Genomic DNA, 15,608 nt, shown 5'->3' on the forward strand with positions numbered 1-15,608 from the left:
ATGGGTAAGGAATGGTGTCCCTAGCCTCTGTTTGTCAGAGGGTGGAGATGGATGACAGGAGAGAGATCACTAGATCATTACCTGTTAGGTTCACTCCCTCTGGGGCACCTGGCATTGGCCACTGTCGGAAGACAGGATCCTGGGCTGGATGGACCTTCGGTCTGACCCAGTATGGCCAGTCTTATGTTCTTATGGGTTTGTCTGAACACCTCCCTTGCTAACGCAGTGCTGGAGCCACGGAAATGCTCCCTTTCATGCCGGGCTGCCCGGTTCTGCACCTTGTTAGCTCTTTGCAGCTGCATGCTGCACCCACTGCTGGAGGAGCCCATTGTGGCTTTGTTAGCCCAGGTGGGCTGGGACTTTGGGAAAGCCCCAAGCTGTCGCTCTGGACTGGCCTGGGCCTGGAGGGGGAATATCAAGCTGTGACAAAGTGGGAATTCGGCTTAATATTTTGTATGAATACTGTTTGTGCCTCAGGTTCCCCTATGTGCTGCAGGGTTAACTAGATGGTGGGAAAAGGTGGTTTATTCTTTGAAACGATCCAGGTGTGACTAATGCCTGGCTGTCGGGGGCCCCAAGCCCATGACAAACCCAGAAGACAATGGCCAGGACATCTGGTACCTAGCAGCTAACGACCTGGGACTGCCGGCCCCCTCTCCAGGAAGCCAGCCGGTTTTGGCCAGCGGGAGAACAAAGAGCCAAGGAGGCTGACCAGGTGACCTGTTTTGCCTGGCAATCAGAACAGAGTACGGAGGAGGGGCCCTTGGGTGCGGTATAGTGTGGGTGGCTGAAGCGGGACTCACGCTTCTGGACTGGGACAAGGAGGAGGCTCCAGGGGGCGGGGAGGAGGGGGGCAGGACTGACCCAGCTGGACTTTGCTGTAACCACGGCTGGCCTTAGGGAAAATGACACGCTGCTCTAACTTGCATTTTGGTGCCCCTGACCCCCATGGGTGTGGCACCCCCCCATTGCCCCTGGCCCCCATGGGCTCCTCAGGCTCCCCGCCCTCCTTTCCCCCCAACCCCTGCACTGTGCCCCCTTTGTCCAATGCATGCTCCTCCTCCTGCACCCCTAATCCCTACCCCCCCATCACTCCCAACCTCTGCCCCCCCCGCACCCTAATCCCTACACTGGGCCACCTTCACCCGTAATTCCTGCACTTCCCTCCTGTGCCTCTAACCCCTGCACTGGGCATGCCCCCTTCACCTCAACCCCTGCCCCCCTCCTGTGCCCCTGACCCCTGCACTGTGTGTGTTCCCTCACCCCAACCCCTGTGCCCCAATCCCTGCATCCCCTTCACTCCTATCCCTGCACCTCCGTCCTGAGCCCTTAACCCCTGCACTGTGCCCCTTTGCCCCTAACCCTTGCATCCTCCTGCACCCACGTGAGGAAACTGACCTGGATCACAAAGCAGCTGGCATTGCTGCTCGCTCCCCCATTGGACTGCTGCTCCTCCACCCCTGTGCAGCCCTAGGGGTTGTGGGGGGGGGGCCGGGATTTCCGTACACCCCTCCTCAATTTCCCCAGCACCCCACAATTACATGCAGTGTTGCCAATTTAGTCGTTGGTTGGAAATTTGAACTGAAATGAAGTGAACAAATCACTCATGAAATGATTTGTAAGCAAGGTCTGAATGAGCTCTCCCTGCCCTTGACCGGTGATCAGTTTTGTAACCCAGCACCCGCCAAAATTGATCACTTGGGCAGCACAGCTCTGGCTGCTGAATATGTAGGCAGAATAGGTATCCAGTCTGATCCGGAAGCCTTTCCACCCACCACTGGCTCATCACTAGCTGTCAGGGGAGAGCTCAGGCAGACCTTGCTTACAAATCACTTTATAATCCCTGGCTAATGCTCAGCCACCAAGCTTCCAACCCATCGCATGTAAAGATGTGGGGTTTGGAGGGACAATTTGTCCTTGATTCTGGGCGTAGACGTCTAGCCGTTAGAACAGGAGAATGGCCAGACTGGGTCAGACCAGTGCCCCGTCTAGCCCGGTGTCCTGACTTCCAAATTCCTGCTGCCCCCTCCCCCAGAGTTGCGTCTGGGTGGGAATTCCCGCTGCCCCTCCGCCTGGCAGGATGTGGTGGGGTGCAGGGAGGGGGCTGGGCCGGTGAGCTCCATTGTCAGCTGTTTCACTGAACCTGCTGCTTCTTCATTTATGTCCCGTGCCCTGTGCCCGGCTCCCAAACCGCCTGGCGGCATCAGCTCAACCTGCCAGATTCTGCTCCCAGTTACCCTGGGGGAAATCCAGAGACATGTGCCCCGTGTAAACGCCCCAGACCCCCTGCCTCAGAGCAGGCCGGGAGCGGGGAGCGGCTCTGGGCTAGGCTGGGGAGAGCTGTCAGCGGCTGTGACTCAGCACCTCACAAGCTCCATGCTCTGAAATGCAGCCTCTGTTTTTTTTCCTCTGCACAATAATCCTGTATTCCAAGACCAGTACATCCCCTCCCCCTTCCCCGCTGCATTCCCAACAGGCTCCCAAAGCCCCAGGCTGCTCACGCCCGCCTCCAAGGCACTGCTCCATCTGCAGGACAGTAACCAGCCGGGAGCCCCCGAGGGGCTCGTTAACGGGCCAGCAGGGTCGCTGCCTTGCCAAGCCAGCTGTTCCCCACTGCCAGGCCCAGAGCACTGATCTGGGAAGCCAGACACAAGAGGGGTCATCGTGACTGGGGAGGGGGGCGGGGGGGAGCATTGCCTGGGCACAGCTCCCAGCACCCCAGGGAGCAAGAGCCTGGGGCTGGAGAGAGCATCTCCCCCCTGCACTTTCCTCAGCTCCCCGCCCCCCGAAAGCTGCAGCCAGCGCGGCCCCTTCATAGGAGCCCAGCCCAAGGCAGGAGCCTTGGTGTCTCGGGCTGAGGCTCAGACAAGAAGGATGGCCCAATGGTCAGGGCACTAGCCTAGGACTTGGGAGACCGGGGTTCTAAGCCCCTGCAAGGCCACAGCCTCCCCGCGTGACCCTGGGCGAGTCCTGTCACCTCGCCGTGCTGTGGTTCCCCAGCTGGGGATAACTGGGCGGCTAATGCTGGGGTGGTGCTCAGTTACTGCAGCCGTGGGCACCAGGGCAGTGCCGGAGCTGGACGGTGTCTCACCAGGCATAGTCCTGGTGGGGCCCTGGCAGCCTGTCCCCCTCTGCTTTGGGTGGCTCCATCCCAGTGCCCAGACTGGATGCACCCACTGCTGGAGTGTATCCCGCCAGGGGCTGAGGCCTGAGCTGCACAGGCCACACCACTGACGAGGATGCTAAACAAAGGTCCAGGAGGGAGCTGAGTTCAAGTTCACAGCAAGTCCCCTGGCTAGGGAGCTCGGCCCAGGGGGTCTGGGCCTGCCCTGGCTAGTGCTGAGGGGAGGCACTGAGGATGGGCTGCTCATGGCCTCTCTGGAGCGAGGGAACCGGGAGTCACCTCACAAGCCATTGGCACTCGAGGGCAGCCACAGCGTCCAAGGACAGAATGGGCCACTGCGTGAAGTTCCCATCTCAGCAACTGGGATACGGACTCACCAGGCGCCGCGGGCCCAGGGTGCACCAGCCACGGTCACTGGACCCCTGCGTCATTGCAGCAGCCCCTCGGGGTTACCGCCCTTAGGAACTCCCCAGAGCTGCTGGTGACCGAGCGATACCGAAATCCAAAGACCAACAGATCTATCGAGGTTGGACACAGCTGTTTAATGAACACATCTCGCTGCACAGCCCTTCTCACGCCTCGCGGCACCTCCCAATGACCAGCCGTTGCCCCGGTCCCACTGACAGCAGGCCATGGGGCTGTCTCAGCAAACCTGGGGGGCTGACTCCCCCATGCTCCCCGCTCCCGCTGCAGCCATTGGCACCTGCGCAAAGCGGGGGTAAAATGCAGCCCAGGCAGAAGAGTTGGGCTCCAAACAAGGCGCAGGGGAACGGGCCCCTTTACCTGTCCAGTGCCCCCCAGCTGCCACATGGGGTGTGGGAATTTGGGTAACTGACTGGCTCTGCCCCCCCTGACCCTGGCCTCCACGCGGCCTGGCTGGCTGGGTGTAACCCATGCACTTCTTACCCAGCGAGCCAAGCGAGACCTGTGTCCCCAGCCAGCCCGTGGGGCTCACCACCACAGGCCCCCGGAGACGACACTTCCCAGCCGTGCACAGGCTGCAAGGCATGTTGGGGCGCGTAGTCTCCGCAGGTCGGGCCTCTGTTAAAGGTGGAGGCTGCACGCAGCTCCATTTCCCGCAAACAAAGGGCAGCCTTCAGTGCCCAGGGCTGGAGCATCACCCTGGGTCACCAGCCAGAGAGAAGCAGGCTGAGGGTGTCAGAGCGGCGCAGAGGGTACAGATGCAGGACTGCCCTCATATCAACAGAGAACATGTCTAAATCCCCTGGGTGCATGGGGATAGCTCCCCATTTGGTTATCTCCTGGGCTCAAGCAGAAAGATCCAGGAAACTACCTGCCCCCGGGTCCCTGAGCTTTCCTTTGCCCGTGTCTCCTCTGGCCCATTAACTCAGCAGTGGGCCTCTTGGAGGGAACCCCCCGTATATTATCCCTGCCTCGTAAATGCGCTCTCCTGCTGCCCTCATTTCAATCCTGACGTGCGCTCGGCGATGTGCCAGCCCTGGAGTGCGAGTACGAGGAGCGCTCGTCCCTGGCACACCGGCTGCGAGAGCTGCCTGAGAGCCTCGGACCCACTGCGAGCGCTGCTCCCGACTGCCCCGGGGAGGAAAGGCACCGCTGGGGGCTGACGCGTGTGTGAGAGCAGGGCCGGCTCGGACGTGCAGCTCGTCCCTGGCACACCGGCTGCGAGAGCTGCCTGAGAGCCTCGGACCCACTGCGAGCGCTGCTCCCGACTGCCCCGGGGAGGAAAGGCACCGCTGGGGGCTGACGCGTGTGTGAGAGCAGGGCCGGCTCGGACATGCAGCTGCCTCTCGTGGCTTCTCGCCAGGCCGTGTCCTGGGTGGTGTCTGTTGGGGCAGTTCCATGGCCCTAACTCTCTGCCACCGTTAAATGGGCTGCCCCACGGAGGGACGGCTTTCACAAGCAGGACCGGTAGGGGAGCAGCCTTGGCTCAGCATCGCGGTCCGTGCCTGGGACGCCCACGGGCCGAACGTGACCGAGGGTGCGTTGCAATGCAGCCCGCGGCTCCACTCCTTTCCGACGCAGGGCTGTGGCGCGTGGAGACTGTGGGTCCCAGGATGTTGTGCTCCACCTTGATCTGGGGGGCACTGCGGGCTGGGGCCTGTCGTCTCCTCACCTGCACCTCCTCTGGGGCCGTACGGGTGGGCACAATCTGCTCCGGGTTAGGCATGGTTGGTGCAGCTCGCCAGCTGTTTGCAAGGTGCCAACAGTCGTGTGGTGACAAAGTCTGGGCGTGTTGCTCCACGCCGTCTGTGCCCACGCACCAGGACGAGAGGCGCCAGAGGAATCCCCTAGATAGACAGCATGGTTGGGCTCCTGTTTGGGTCACTCCTGTGCACTTGAATCTTTTACGTTCAGCAGCAGCAACCCTTCAGCCTCTCCCCACGCCGGGCCCACCCCACGCACACCCTGTGTGGCCCCAGGTTACATTCACCGTCCCAGTGGACGCGGGGCAGGGCTGCTGAGACGGTGACTCGGGCAAGCCTGTAACGAGGAAGGTTATAGTCTATAGTGTATGGACGGGGATGGAGCAGGAGAGGGCGTTGCAGGCAGCAGGGCAGGCTTCCTTCTAAAAACAGGACGATGGTCTGGGCAGGTCCCTGAGAAGCCAACAGCTGTTGTGCTCCGAATATACTTGAAACAAAGCTAATTGGCCAGTGAACCCCCAAGAACGGAGAGCTGCAAGATCTGGAGTGAGCGGTCATCCATGAGCTGCTTCCCAGGAGACAGAGCAACCCCACTGGCCAGACATGACTCATTGTGCCAGAGCGACCCCACTGACCATGGACTCATTGTCGCTGGGGTGGGGTTGCACCTAGGCCCTCCCGTCACAATGGGATTGATTCCTCCAGCAATCTCTGGCGCTGTGTCCTCTCCTTTCAGCCTTCCCAAGCCAGGCCCACTGGACGATCTAGCAAAGCGAAAGCGAAAGCATTTGCCACACTGGATCAGACAGTTGGATCCTGCCTCCGGCAAGTCTTGGATCCTGCCTGTGGCAAGGGCGGCAATCAGGTGCTTCCGAAGTGACCCCCCGACACGTGACAATGCCCCATGGGTGGAAATTCCCTCCTGAGTCCTGTGGTGCTCCAGGCAGAGCTGTCAGGAAGGACTTTATTTCCGGCGGTGGCTGGGCCTGGCCAGGAAGCAGGCCATGCCTGATGTAGCCATTTTATCTCCGCTAGGTTGAACTGTGACCGATTTCCCTCTCCCCTTAGCTGAGCCAGCATTTGCTGCAGCCGCTCAGCTCATATGCAGCTGGCTCTGGGGATGGCCAAGTGCTTATTAATGAGAGGCAGAGCCCGCCGAGGAGGGAGGCCCTCTCTGCTGTTCTCGGCGCAGCTCACGGAGCCTCTGTCTACACAGGAGAGCTCTTGCTGTGGGAGCCTCACACCTTCTGCTTTCCCTGCCCGAAGAAACAGCACAAGAGCAAACCTCAGTTCTGCCCAGAACTGCTCCTGGAGAGGCCCAAGCCTGCTGATTCTGATCCCTGCCCTTGCCGGAGGCTAAGGGATCCAGTGACCTCTTGTTGCTCACCATGGATCTCCTCTCTCAGGCTCTCAGCTTCTGCTCGAATAAATTGGTTAGTCTCTAAGGTGCCACAAGTCCTCCTTTTCTTTTTGCGAATACAGACTAACACGGCTGTTACTCTGGAAGCTTCTGTACCGGCTCTAGACATCGTGAATGCAGGCTGGTTCCTAGCTCCCCTGATGCACTGCCATAAGCTGATCCAGGCCCTTTTATAGGCTTCGGGGGTGGGGGATCTGTGGGTCAAGTAGCTGGTGGAGTCCATGGCCACCTTCCTAATGAATATGTAGGCGCGGAGACTACAGATGCCAGCATGCAATGCTCTGTCTCCAACCAAGCACCCTCTGCTTGGGTTGGGTCAAGGCACTGCATTCTGGGCAGGCTGCGCCTTTGCGTTCAAGGGGAAGGTAGCTGGTCCCTGCGGCCGTGTTCTGTGGTGGGTAAGCTGGGTGGGGTGGAAATCTGGTCCCTCCTGATAGCGTCTCAGACGAGTTTGCTGATCTTGCATCATGGTGCAATACTGGCTTCCCTTTGTAGGGAACAGGAGGCACTGTTATGAACAGCTATCGGGTCCCGAGTGCCAATGGGGGCTGCTAGCACTGTGCCTGTGAAAGATGTGCAAAGCTAGTGCACGTGTGTCACCATTGCCCCCGGTAGGTGGAACTGGAACTGCTCAGCTGTGTGTCACAGCTCCTGTACGGCTAACAGTAAAAGAAGATTCTTCTTTGACTCCGGGCACTGGCCGGTGCTTTTCGAGCAGGAGGGCATGACTTCTATCCTGGCTTATGGCTGTGAAGTCACGGGTGGCTACGGATTCCATAAAGTCTGGCGGAGGGCTCGGAATTCGCAGACATGCGATGCTGTGTAGTCAAGGCAGGTAGCTGGCGCCTGACAACTTTGAGAGGACTAAGAAATACAAGAAACTCGTCTCCCTTCTTCATGCATGGCAAGGCCAGAAGGGACCACTGTGACCCTCCAGCCTGCCCTCCTGCCTAACCCCGCCCCATGACGCCTGCATCCAGCCCAGTACTGGTGAGTGAGCTAGCAAGCGTCTTCTAGAAAGACATCCCGGGGCGAGGCCCAGGTTACGTTCGCGGCAACGCTTCGACAACTCCGGCCACGTCCTCGTTCCATAAACACAGGGGGCCTGATCCTCCTCCCCCCCACCGCAGTGAACCCGACTCACTTCACTGGAGCTGACACTGATGGGAGCGAGAGGGGAAGCCGGCCCCGTGACAAGCAGCCGACACACCGCCCAGCTCTCAGGATTGTCCTGATGGGCCTCCTGGCTGGCAGAGCAGCGCCTGGCGCCTGACCCGGGAGGTGGAGCTGCTCAAAGGGAGTTCTCTGTGGCTCGTTTATGCAGCCGCAGCGGTGGGCCGGGTATTTCCCAGCCTGAGGAAAGCAGTTCCCCACATGCCCGCTCCTGGGGACACGGAGCCGCTCTGCCCCGAATCCACCCTGCCCCCCACCCAGCCCTCTCGGCCAGGGCAGGACTGTCGCTCAGACAGAGACCAGGGTCTGACTCTTCTCCAGGAGACGGGTGTGAACCAGGAGCAGCTCCGTGGCGGCGGTCACACTGCTGATCTGGTGGTGGTGGTGAGGGGTGACCCAGGCCCAGTATGCCATGTCCTAGCTGGGGTCTCATGGCGTTCAGCTCTTGCTCCATGCCCAGCTCCCCGGCAGGCTGCTCTCCCAGCCGGAGATCTGCTCACACAGGGAGGCTGGAATATGGGTGTCGAGAGCCACCGTGCAGAGCGGAGAGGGTAACACTGCCCTGGCCGCTGGGGACCAGCCCTGAGAGCCTTTGGTGAAAGCGGATGGCGTGTGTCTGGGGGTGGGTCCCAGAGAGCAGGGGAGAAGCTGGGACGGTGCCCGGCCCAGCTTGCCAGCGGCAGGGCAGCCCCGCAGGCCTTGCTGCCCCGGCTCAGCCAACACGCCTCCCTCTGCTCTCCACCGGGCACGCCCGTGCCATTGCCGGGCCAGCAGGGGCCTCGTTAGTCCACAGCCACCGGGGTCCGCCAACCTGCCGCGACGGCACAGGGCTACCTCGACTCTGGGAACCGTCCAGCCGCGTAAGTGGGGGCTTGCATGGGCTTTCTCTGCCAATCAGAAGCCAGAATGGTGCTGGACTGTTTGTGTTCAGTCCTCTCTCCACTAATCAGAAGTCTGCCGAATTTCGTGGGGGTGTGGGGGGGGCAGCTCCCTCTCAGCCAATCAGAAACCAGAACTCTACTGAGCTGGGGGTGTGGCTGGGCGTGGTGCGGGGTTTGGGGCCTCGCTCCACCCATCCGAAGTCTGCTGGGCCGTGGTGAGGGAGGGGAGCCGGGTGTGGCTACCTGAGGCCCATGGGAGATGGGGCAGCAGGCTGGAGCGCCCTTCTGGCGGGTGAAGCAGACTGTCAGCTCCTTCGGCTGCAAGCTCGGCGAATACAGAACACAATGGCTAGGACTGGGCTCCGTGCATCCGGCCTCCCGCCCGCTCATGCATTGTCCAGGTTGGGAGCCCTCGCCCGGCCCCTGTCCCGGGCAGCGGCTATGCCAGCGGCTTCAGGTGGATGGCGGCACTGTTGGGGCGGGCGGCGAGGATGTAGATGACGCTCTCTTTCAGGAAGGTCGGCCAGTCGACAAGCCTGCTGGGGAGAGTGGAGGGGGCTTAGTGTGGGGGCCACATAGAATCATAGAATATCAGGGTTGGAAGGGACCCCAGAAGGTCATCTAGTCCAACCCCCTGCTCGAAGCAGGGCCAATCCCCAACTAAATCATCCCAGCCAGGGCTTTGTCAAGCCTGACCTTAAAAACCTCTAAGGAAGGAGATTCTACCACCTCCCTAGGTAACACATTCCAGTGTTTCACCACCCTCTTAGTGAAAAAGTTTTTCCTAATATCCAATCTAAACCTCCCCCACTGCAACTTGAGACCATTACTCCTTGTCCTGTCCTCTTCCACCACTGAGAACAGTCTAGAGCCATCCTCTTTGGAACCCCCTTTCAGGTAGTTGAAAGCAGCTATCAAATCCCCCCTCATTCTTCTCTTCTGCAGGCTAAACAATCCCAGCTCCCTCAGCCTCTCCTCATAAGTCATGTGTTCCAGACCCCTAATCATTTTTGTTGCCCTTCGCTGGACTCTCTCCAATTTATCCACATCCTTCTTGTAGTGTGGGGCCCAAAACTGGACACAGTACTCCAGATGAGGCCTCACCAATGTCGAATAGAGGGGAACGATCACGTCCCTCGATCTGCTCGCTATGCCCCTACTTATACATCCCAAAATGCCATTGGCCTTCTTGGCAACAAGGGCACACTGCTGACTCATATCCAGCTTCTCGTCCACTGTCACCCCTAGGTCCTTTTCCGCAGAACTGCTGCCTAGCCATTCGGTCCCTAGTCTGTAGCTGTGCATTGGGTTCTTGAACCTCATCAGATTTCTTTTGGCCCAATCCTCCAATTGGTCTAGGTCCTTCTGTATCCTATCCCTCCCCTCCAGCGTATCTACCACTCCTCCCAGTTTAGTATCATCCGCAAATTTGCTGAGAGTGCAATCCATACCATCCTCCAGATCATTTATGAAGATATTGAACAAAACCGGCCCCAGGACCGACCCTTGGGGCACTCCACTTGATACCGGCTGCCAACTAGACATGGAGCCATTGATCACTACCCGTTGAGCCCGACAATCTAGCCAGCTTTCTACCCACCTTATAGTGCATTCATCCAGCCCATACTTCCTTAACTTGCTGACAAGAATACTGTGGGAGACCGTGTCAAAAGCTTTGCTAAAGTCAAGAAACAATACATCCACTGCTTTCCCTTCATCCACAGAACCAGTAATCTCATCATAGAAGGCGATTAGATTAGTCAGGCATGACCTTCCCTTGGTGAATCCATGCTGGCTGTTCCTGATCACTTTCCTCTCATGCAAGTGCTTCAGGATTGATTCTTTGAGGACCTGCTCCATGATTTTTCCAGGGAGTGAGGTGAGGCTGACTGGCCTGTAGTTCCCAGGATCCTCCTTCTTCCCTTTTTTAAAGATTGGCACTACATTAGCCTTTTTCCAGTCATCCGGGACTTCCCCGGTTCGCCACGAGTTTTCAAAGATAATGGCCAATGGCTCTGCAATCACAGCCGCCAATTCCTTCAGCACTCTCGGATGCAGGGCATCCAGCCCCATGGACTTGTGCATGTCCAGCTTTTCTAAATAGTCCCTAACCGCCTCTATCTCCACAGAGGGCTGGCCATCTCTTTCCCATTTTGTGATGCCCAGCGCAGCAGTCTGGGAGCTGACCTTGTTAGTGAAAACAGAGGCAAAAAAAGCATTGAGTACATTAGCTTTTTCCACATCCTCTGTCACTAGGTTGCCTCCCTCATTCAGTAAGGGGCCCACACTTTCCTTGGCTTTCTTCTTGTTGCCAACATACCTGAAGAAACCCTTCTTGTTACTCTTAACATCTCTTGCTAGCTGCAGCTCCAGGTGCGATTTGGCCCTCCTGATATCATTCCTACATGCCCGAGCAATATTTTTATACTCTTCCCTGGTCATATGTGCAACCTTCCACTTCTCGTAAGCTTCTTTTTTATGTTTAAGATCCGCTAGGATTTCACCATTAAGCTAAGCTGGTCGCCTGCCATATTTACTATTCTTTTGACTCATTGGGATGGTTTGTCCCTGTAACCTCAACAGGGATTCCTTGAAATACAGCCAGCTCTCCTGGACTCCTTTCCCCTTCAAGTTAGTCCCCCAGCCCAGCCCAGCCCATCTGTGCTACGCGGCAGCTCCTGGCCAGCCGAGCCTGGCCACGGAGCAGCAAGCCCATGGGCCCTACAGAGCCCAGCATGCCGTGCTCCATCGGGGCATGAGGGGCTCTGCCTTTGTAGGGACCACTGGGGAGACAGGGTCCCCTCACCAGAGCCTGGCATGATGGACCTGCTAAGCAGGGGTCTACATTTCCCATCAGCCCCTCCCCATTGCACATCCCCTTCCTTCTGGCCAGGTAAGGGGACACAGAAACCCTATGAAAGACCCTGAACCAGGATCTGACTGGGCACCTAGGGGAAGCAGCAGCCGCCTGGCAAGCCAGGAGCTGCAGAGAGGACCCCCCAGGAATTGGATGGAGAGTCCTGGATGGAAGGCTGTGACGGCCGGACATCACAGCTGGGTGCAGGTCTGTGTGGCAGCTGGCAGGGAGCCAGGGCAGAGGGATCCTGATTAGATACACTGCTAAGTGATCCTGGCCTGGGAGCCTGCACGCGCCTATTTGCTGGACGAGAGCCTGGACTGGAGAGGGCAGCCCAGGCATGGAAGAGCCACCCATGACCCTCGAGTGGGCTGCCCCCCAGACCCAACCAAGAACTGCTATTGCTCACCTTGCACCGTACCTGTTCAAACCTCGGTACCTAGGGTATCGGCAACCTTCCCCTTCCCTGCCTGCCCAGTAAAACACCCTTCCCTTAGCACATGTCTGAGTGATTATGGGAACGCCAGCCTCGTGCCTGCAGGGCCTTCAGTGCTTCTCAGTGTTTGTCTCCGAGTGGAGTCGCGGTGCAGCTGGCAGGCTCCTGGCCCTGGGGGTTGGGGCACTCCCGCCCTAAGCAGCTGCACACAGGAGCTCGGAGGGTAGCGTGATTCCTGGCCTGCGTAGCAGCCAGGGCGGTGGAGTCGGCAATGAGGGGGGCCGACAGGTGGCAGGGGCACAGAGTAGCACGTTTTCCAGCCCAGCAGCTGGTTTCTGCAGCGCTTGGCACAGCTCCAGCGTCTTCTGCCCGCCCACCTGCTGCGTCATGCTCCGACCTTTCAGGGCCCGACCCCGAAGTCCGGGGTTTGTCCGGCAGCAGCCACGGAGCGGCTTTAGGGGTCTGTGCCTGTGCTGTGACTGTGGAAATGGAGGATCCTGATCTTAAGTTAACAATACTTAGCACCTCACAAACGTGAATGAGCCGTCCCACACCCCCAGGAGACAGGGCAGCACCATTTGTACAGGTGGGAAACTGAGGCACAGGGAGGGGAAGGGCCTTGGGTCACACAGTGCGTCGGTGACAGAGGACTAGAAACCAGGAATCCTGACGCTCAGTCCCCTGCTCTAACCACTAGCCCCGGCTCCCTCTTTCCTGGGCAGGAGAACGAAAAGGAAGAGAGGATTTGCGGACTATTCCATTTCAAAATGTATTCACTTGCCAGCAGATATCTGTCCCCTGGGAGGATTCTGCTAACGAGCCGGGCTCCCAAACACACCCACGCCTGGGTGCTTTAACCAGAGTGCTCCCGCCCGCCTGGGAAAGGGACGCCATCACACGATCCTTCCCGGGGCGGAGAAGCCGAGGCGTCTGGCAGACAGAGAGCCCCGCTCAGCCCTCTGTCCCTGCAGCTTTGCACTGATGGGACGCCGTTAACTTCAGCGATGAAGCTGGCCCTTTCTGCGTGGACTGAACGCCATGAAATACATGGAGCTCCAGCTTACCGAGGTGATTTCCCATCTGGGTGAATTTCCTCAACCACCTAGTGATTTTAATAGGAGACAGAACATTTTCTCCAGACGCATGGACTGGGAGGGTGGGGGTGGGGGAGATAATTACACTGTCTGCCTCATATATCTATAGTGCTTTTCATTACCCTGGAGACGCTCCAGCTGCTTTCCAGACTGAATATAAAGGGATCACTCCCCTCACCACCACCCCCCACTACAGAAATGCAGCCACCTCTGGGGGGTAGCAATACATCTGTTTGCTGCTGGCTGTGATGGGAGACCATCAGCATGACGCTCCGGGCTGACGGGTGCAGCCCTGCTCTAGCTGTCATAGAATCATAGAATATCAGGGTTGGAAGGGACCTCAGGAGGTCATCTAGTCCAACCCCCTGCTCAAAGCAGGACCAATCCCCAATTTTTGCCCCAGATCCCTAAATGGCCCCCTCAAGGATTGAACTCACAACCCTAGGTTTAGCAGGCTAATGCTCAAACCACTGTCGAAGAAGGCCATCTTGATTAAGCTGCTCCTTTCTGTGGATTCCAGGAAAGCTGCTGAAGACAAGTTTTCCTGGAAAATGTCACCACTCTTGCAAAAAGGCACCGGAGGCTCTGTGTGGGCCTGTGTATAGAGCACTAGGGTGGGACTCTGGAGACCGGAGTTCTAGTCCTGGCTCTGCTCCTCGCCTACTGGGTGACTTTGGGCAAGTCACTAGACTTTCCCCATGTGCAAAATGGGGGCAAGGACACTGGTCGACTGGGGAAACGAGCTGCAATTACTACTGACCACAAGGAGGTACCAGCTCAGTCTGACCCGGCAGATGGCACCTCCAGCAGCCCATGCTGGCACACCGGTTTCTCGCCAGCACTATGCTTAGGAAGGAAAACTCCAGTGTACAAGGGGACTCGCTGGGTGGTCGGACTGCAGCAAAGGCTGGGGGCGTTAGAGTGGGTGCCAGGTGAACACCAGGCAACGGGGTGAGGTAGTTGTGAAACAGGCTCGTACTGTTTAGTCCTGAGAAAAGCAGGCTATGGGCGACCCACCGGATAACAGCCCTCGGCTGTGTCAAGGGCTGTTCTAAAGGGGACAGAGATCAATGGTGACAGGACGTAATCTGCAGCAAGGGAGTGGCTGGTTGGCTCTTAGGAAAAGCTTTCTAACGCTCAGGTTGTTAAGCTCTGGAGCAGGCTCCCAAGGGAGGTGGTAGGATCCCCATCTCTGGAGGTTTTTAAGGCCAGGCAGGACAAACCCCCACCAAGGGGGGTCCAGGTTTACTTGGCAGGGGGCTGGCCTAGATGAGCTCTGCAGGACGCTTCCAGCCCCACCCTGCTATGATACCCCTTTAACACCCCACCCCCCAGCAGTGGGGGGGGGCCCTCCGGACAAGCTGCACTGGGATGTGGGGGAGCCCGGCTAGCCTGCGCCGAGCAGAGCTGAACGGAGGCTGTGGCCATGGGCCTGGAGACTCCTGCGGCAGGACCCACCTTCCCTCCACGCCCCGTCCCACTCACCTGGATTCCTCCTGCTCTGTGCCCAGCAGGGTCTTCTCCTGGCTCTGGCTGCTGCCACTGCTGGCTGGGCTGCTCTCCGACATGGGCCCCACGTGGCTGATGCTGCGGAGGAGAAAGGGCATTTCCCGCCTTTGCAGACGTGCCCCTGGGCCACAGGAGCTGGGCTGGGAAGCCACCGGCGCCCTGGGGTAGCCTTATGACGAACGTGCGTTGCCAGGGCCGGCTGCGCTGCAGCTCTGCCCCACACGCTGGGCACGTGGCGTCAGGGGTGTGAGGGGAGATGGGGGGGCTCCCCATGCCAATCTCAGGCAGCTGGGAGGGAGATGGGGGGACGCAGAGGGAAGTGGGAGCTGTTGCTTGGGGGGATGCGGGGGGAGGGCCGGGGGGTCTGGCTGACGCTGGGAAGACACAGGGCAGGGGTTCCGGGTAGAATCGCCCCGCTAACTAACCCCAGGAGTTTGGGCCTCCTGGTGCTCCCCCGGCTCTGGGGTTCGTCCGTAGCATGTGTGGGGAAGGGTTCTCCCCCTGGGCAGCCCGGCCCCGTTACCTGACATTGCAGGACGGGGCCTCCTTCTGGTGCTTCCGAAACCACGTGTGCTGGGCTTTCCGGCACTCGCCCTCACTGATCAGCCCCTGGCCGTCCTGGTTGAGGGGCAGGAAGGTGGCTCGCGCCCGCTCCCGCTCCTTGGCTGTCAGTAGCCGTAGCAGGGAATTCTGCAGGAGGGAGAGAATGGAGGAGGACAGGGGGGCTGGCTGGAGCTCCTGGGCATGGCTGGAGAGGCTGCAGGGGGGCAAAGCTCCCCTCAGGCACAGGGACACAAGCCAAGGGGTTGGGTTCATCATAGCCATGCCAGCCCCAGGCAACACTGAGGGATGTCCTGGGCAGGTCCCTCTCCAGCTATCCCAGGCTGGGGCGGTGGGAATTCAGCCCCATCCTGGTGATTGGTGTGGGGAGAGGAGACCACACCTCAGCTGGGACGGCCACTGTCTCAGCCTGATGTACAAAGGGGGA

At 59.1% G+C, this 15,608-nt stretch overlaps 1 protein-coding gene across 6 annotated transcripts in view; it reads right to left on the reverse strand.

Moving 5' to 3' along the window:
• Positions 1–3,645: 3,645 nt before the first annotated feature.
• PHF24 (PHD finger protein 24) overlaps positions 3,646–15,608 on the reverse strand; it is a 43,961-nt gene continuing 31,998 nt past the window's right edge. For 3 of the 6 annotated variants that reach the window (XM_073343335.1, XM_073343333.1, XM_073343334.1), the window contains 3 exons: positions 15,144–15,310; positions 14,597–14,698; positions 11,016–13,119 (listed from right to left, as the gene is read on the reverse strand). In XM_073343335.1, coding sequence (XP_073199436.1) covers positions 12,969–13,119; positions 14,597–14,698; positions 15,144–15,310 — 420 coding nt within the window. In that variant the 3' untranslated portion in view covers positions 11,016–12,968. Of the gene's footprint in view, positions 9,264–10,335; positions 10,912–11,015; positions 13,120–14,596; positions 14,699–15,143; positions 15,311–15,608 lie in introns of those variants that run through there. The other 3 variants (XM_073343336.1, XM_073343338.1, XM_073343339.1) reach the window with 3 other exon arrangements.

The sequence above is a fragment of the Lepidochelys kempii genome, chromosome 5, assembly GCF_965140265.1.
Source record: "Lepidochelys kempii isolate rLepKem1 chromosome 5, rLepKem1.hap2, whole genome shotgun sequence".
NCBI lineage: Eukaryota > Metazoa > Chordata > Testudines > Cheloniidae > Lepidochelys > Lepidochelys kempii.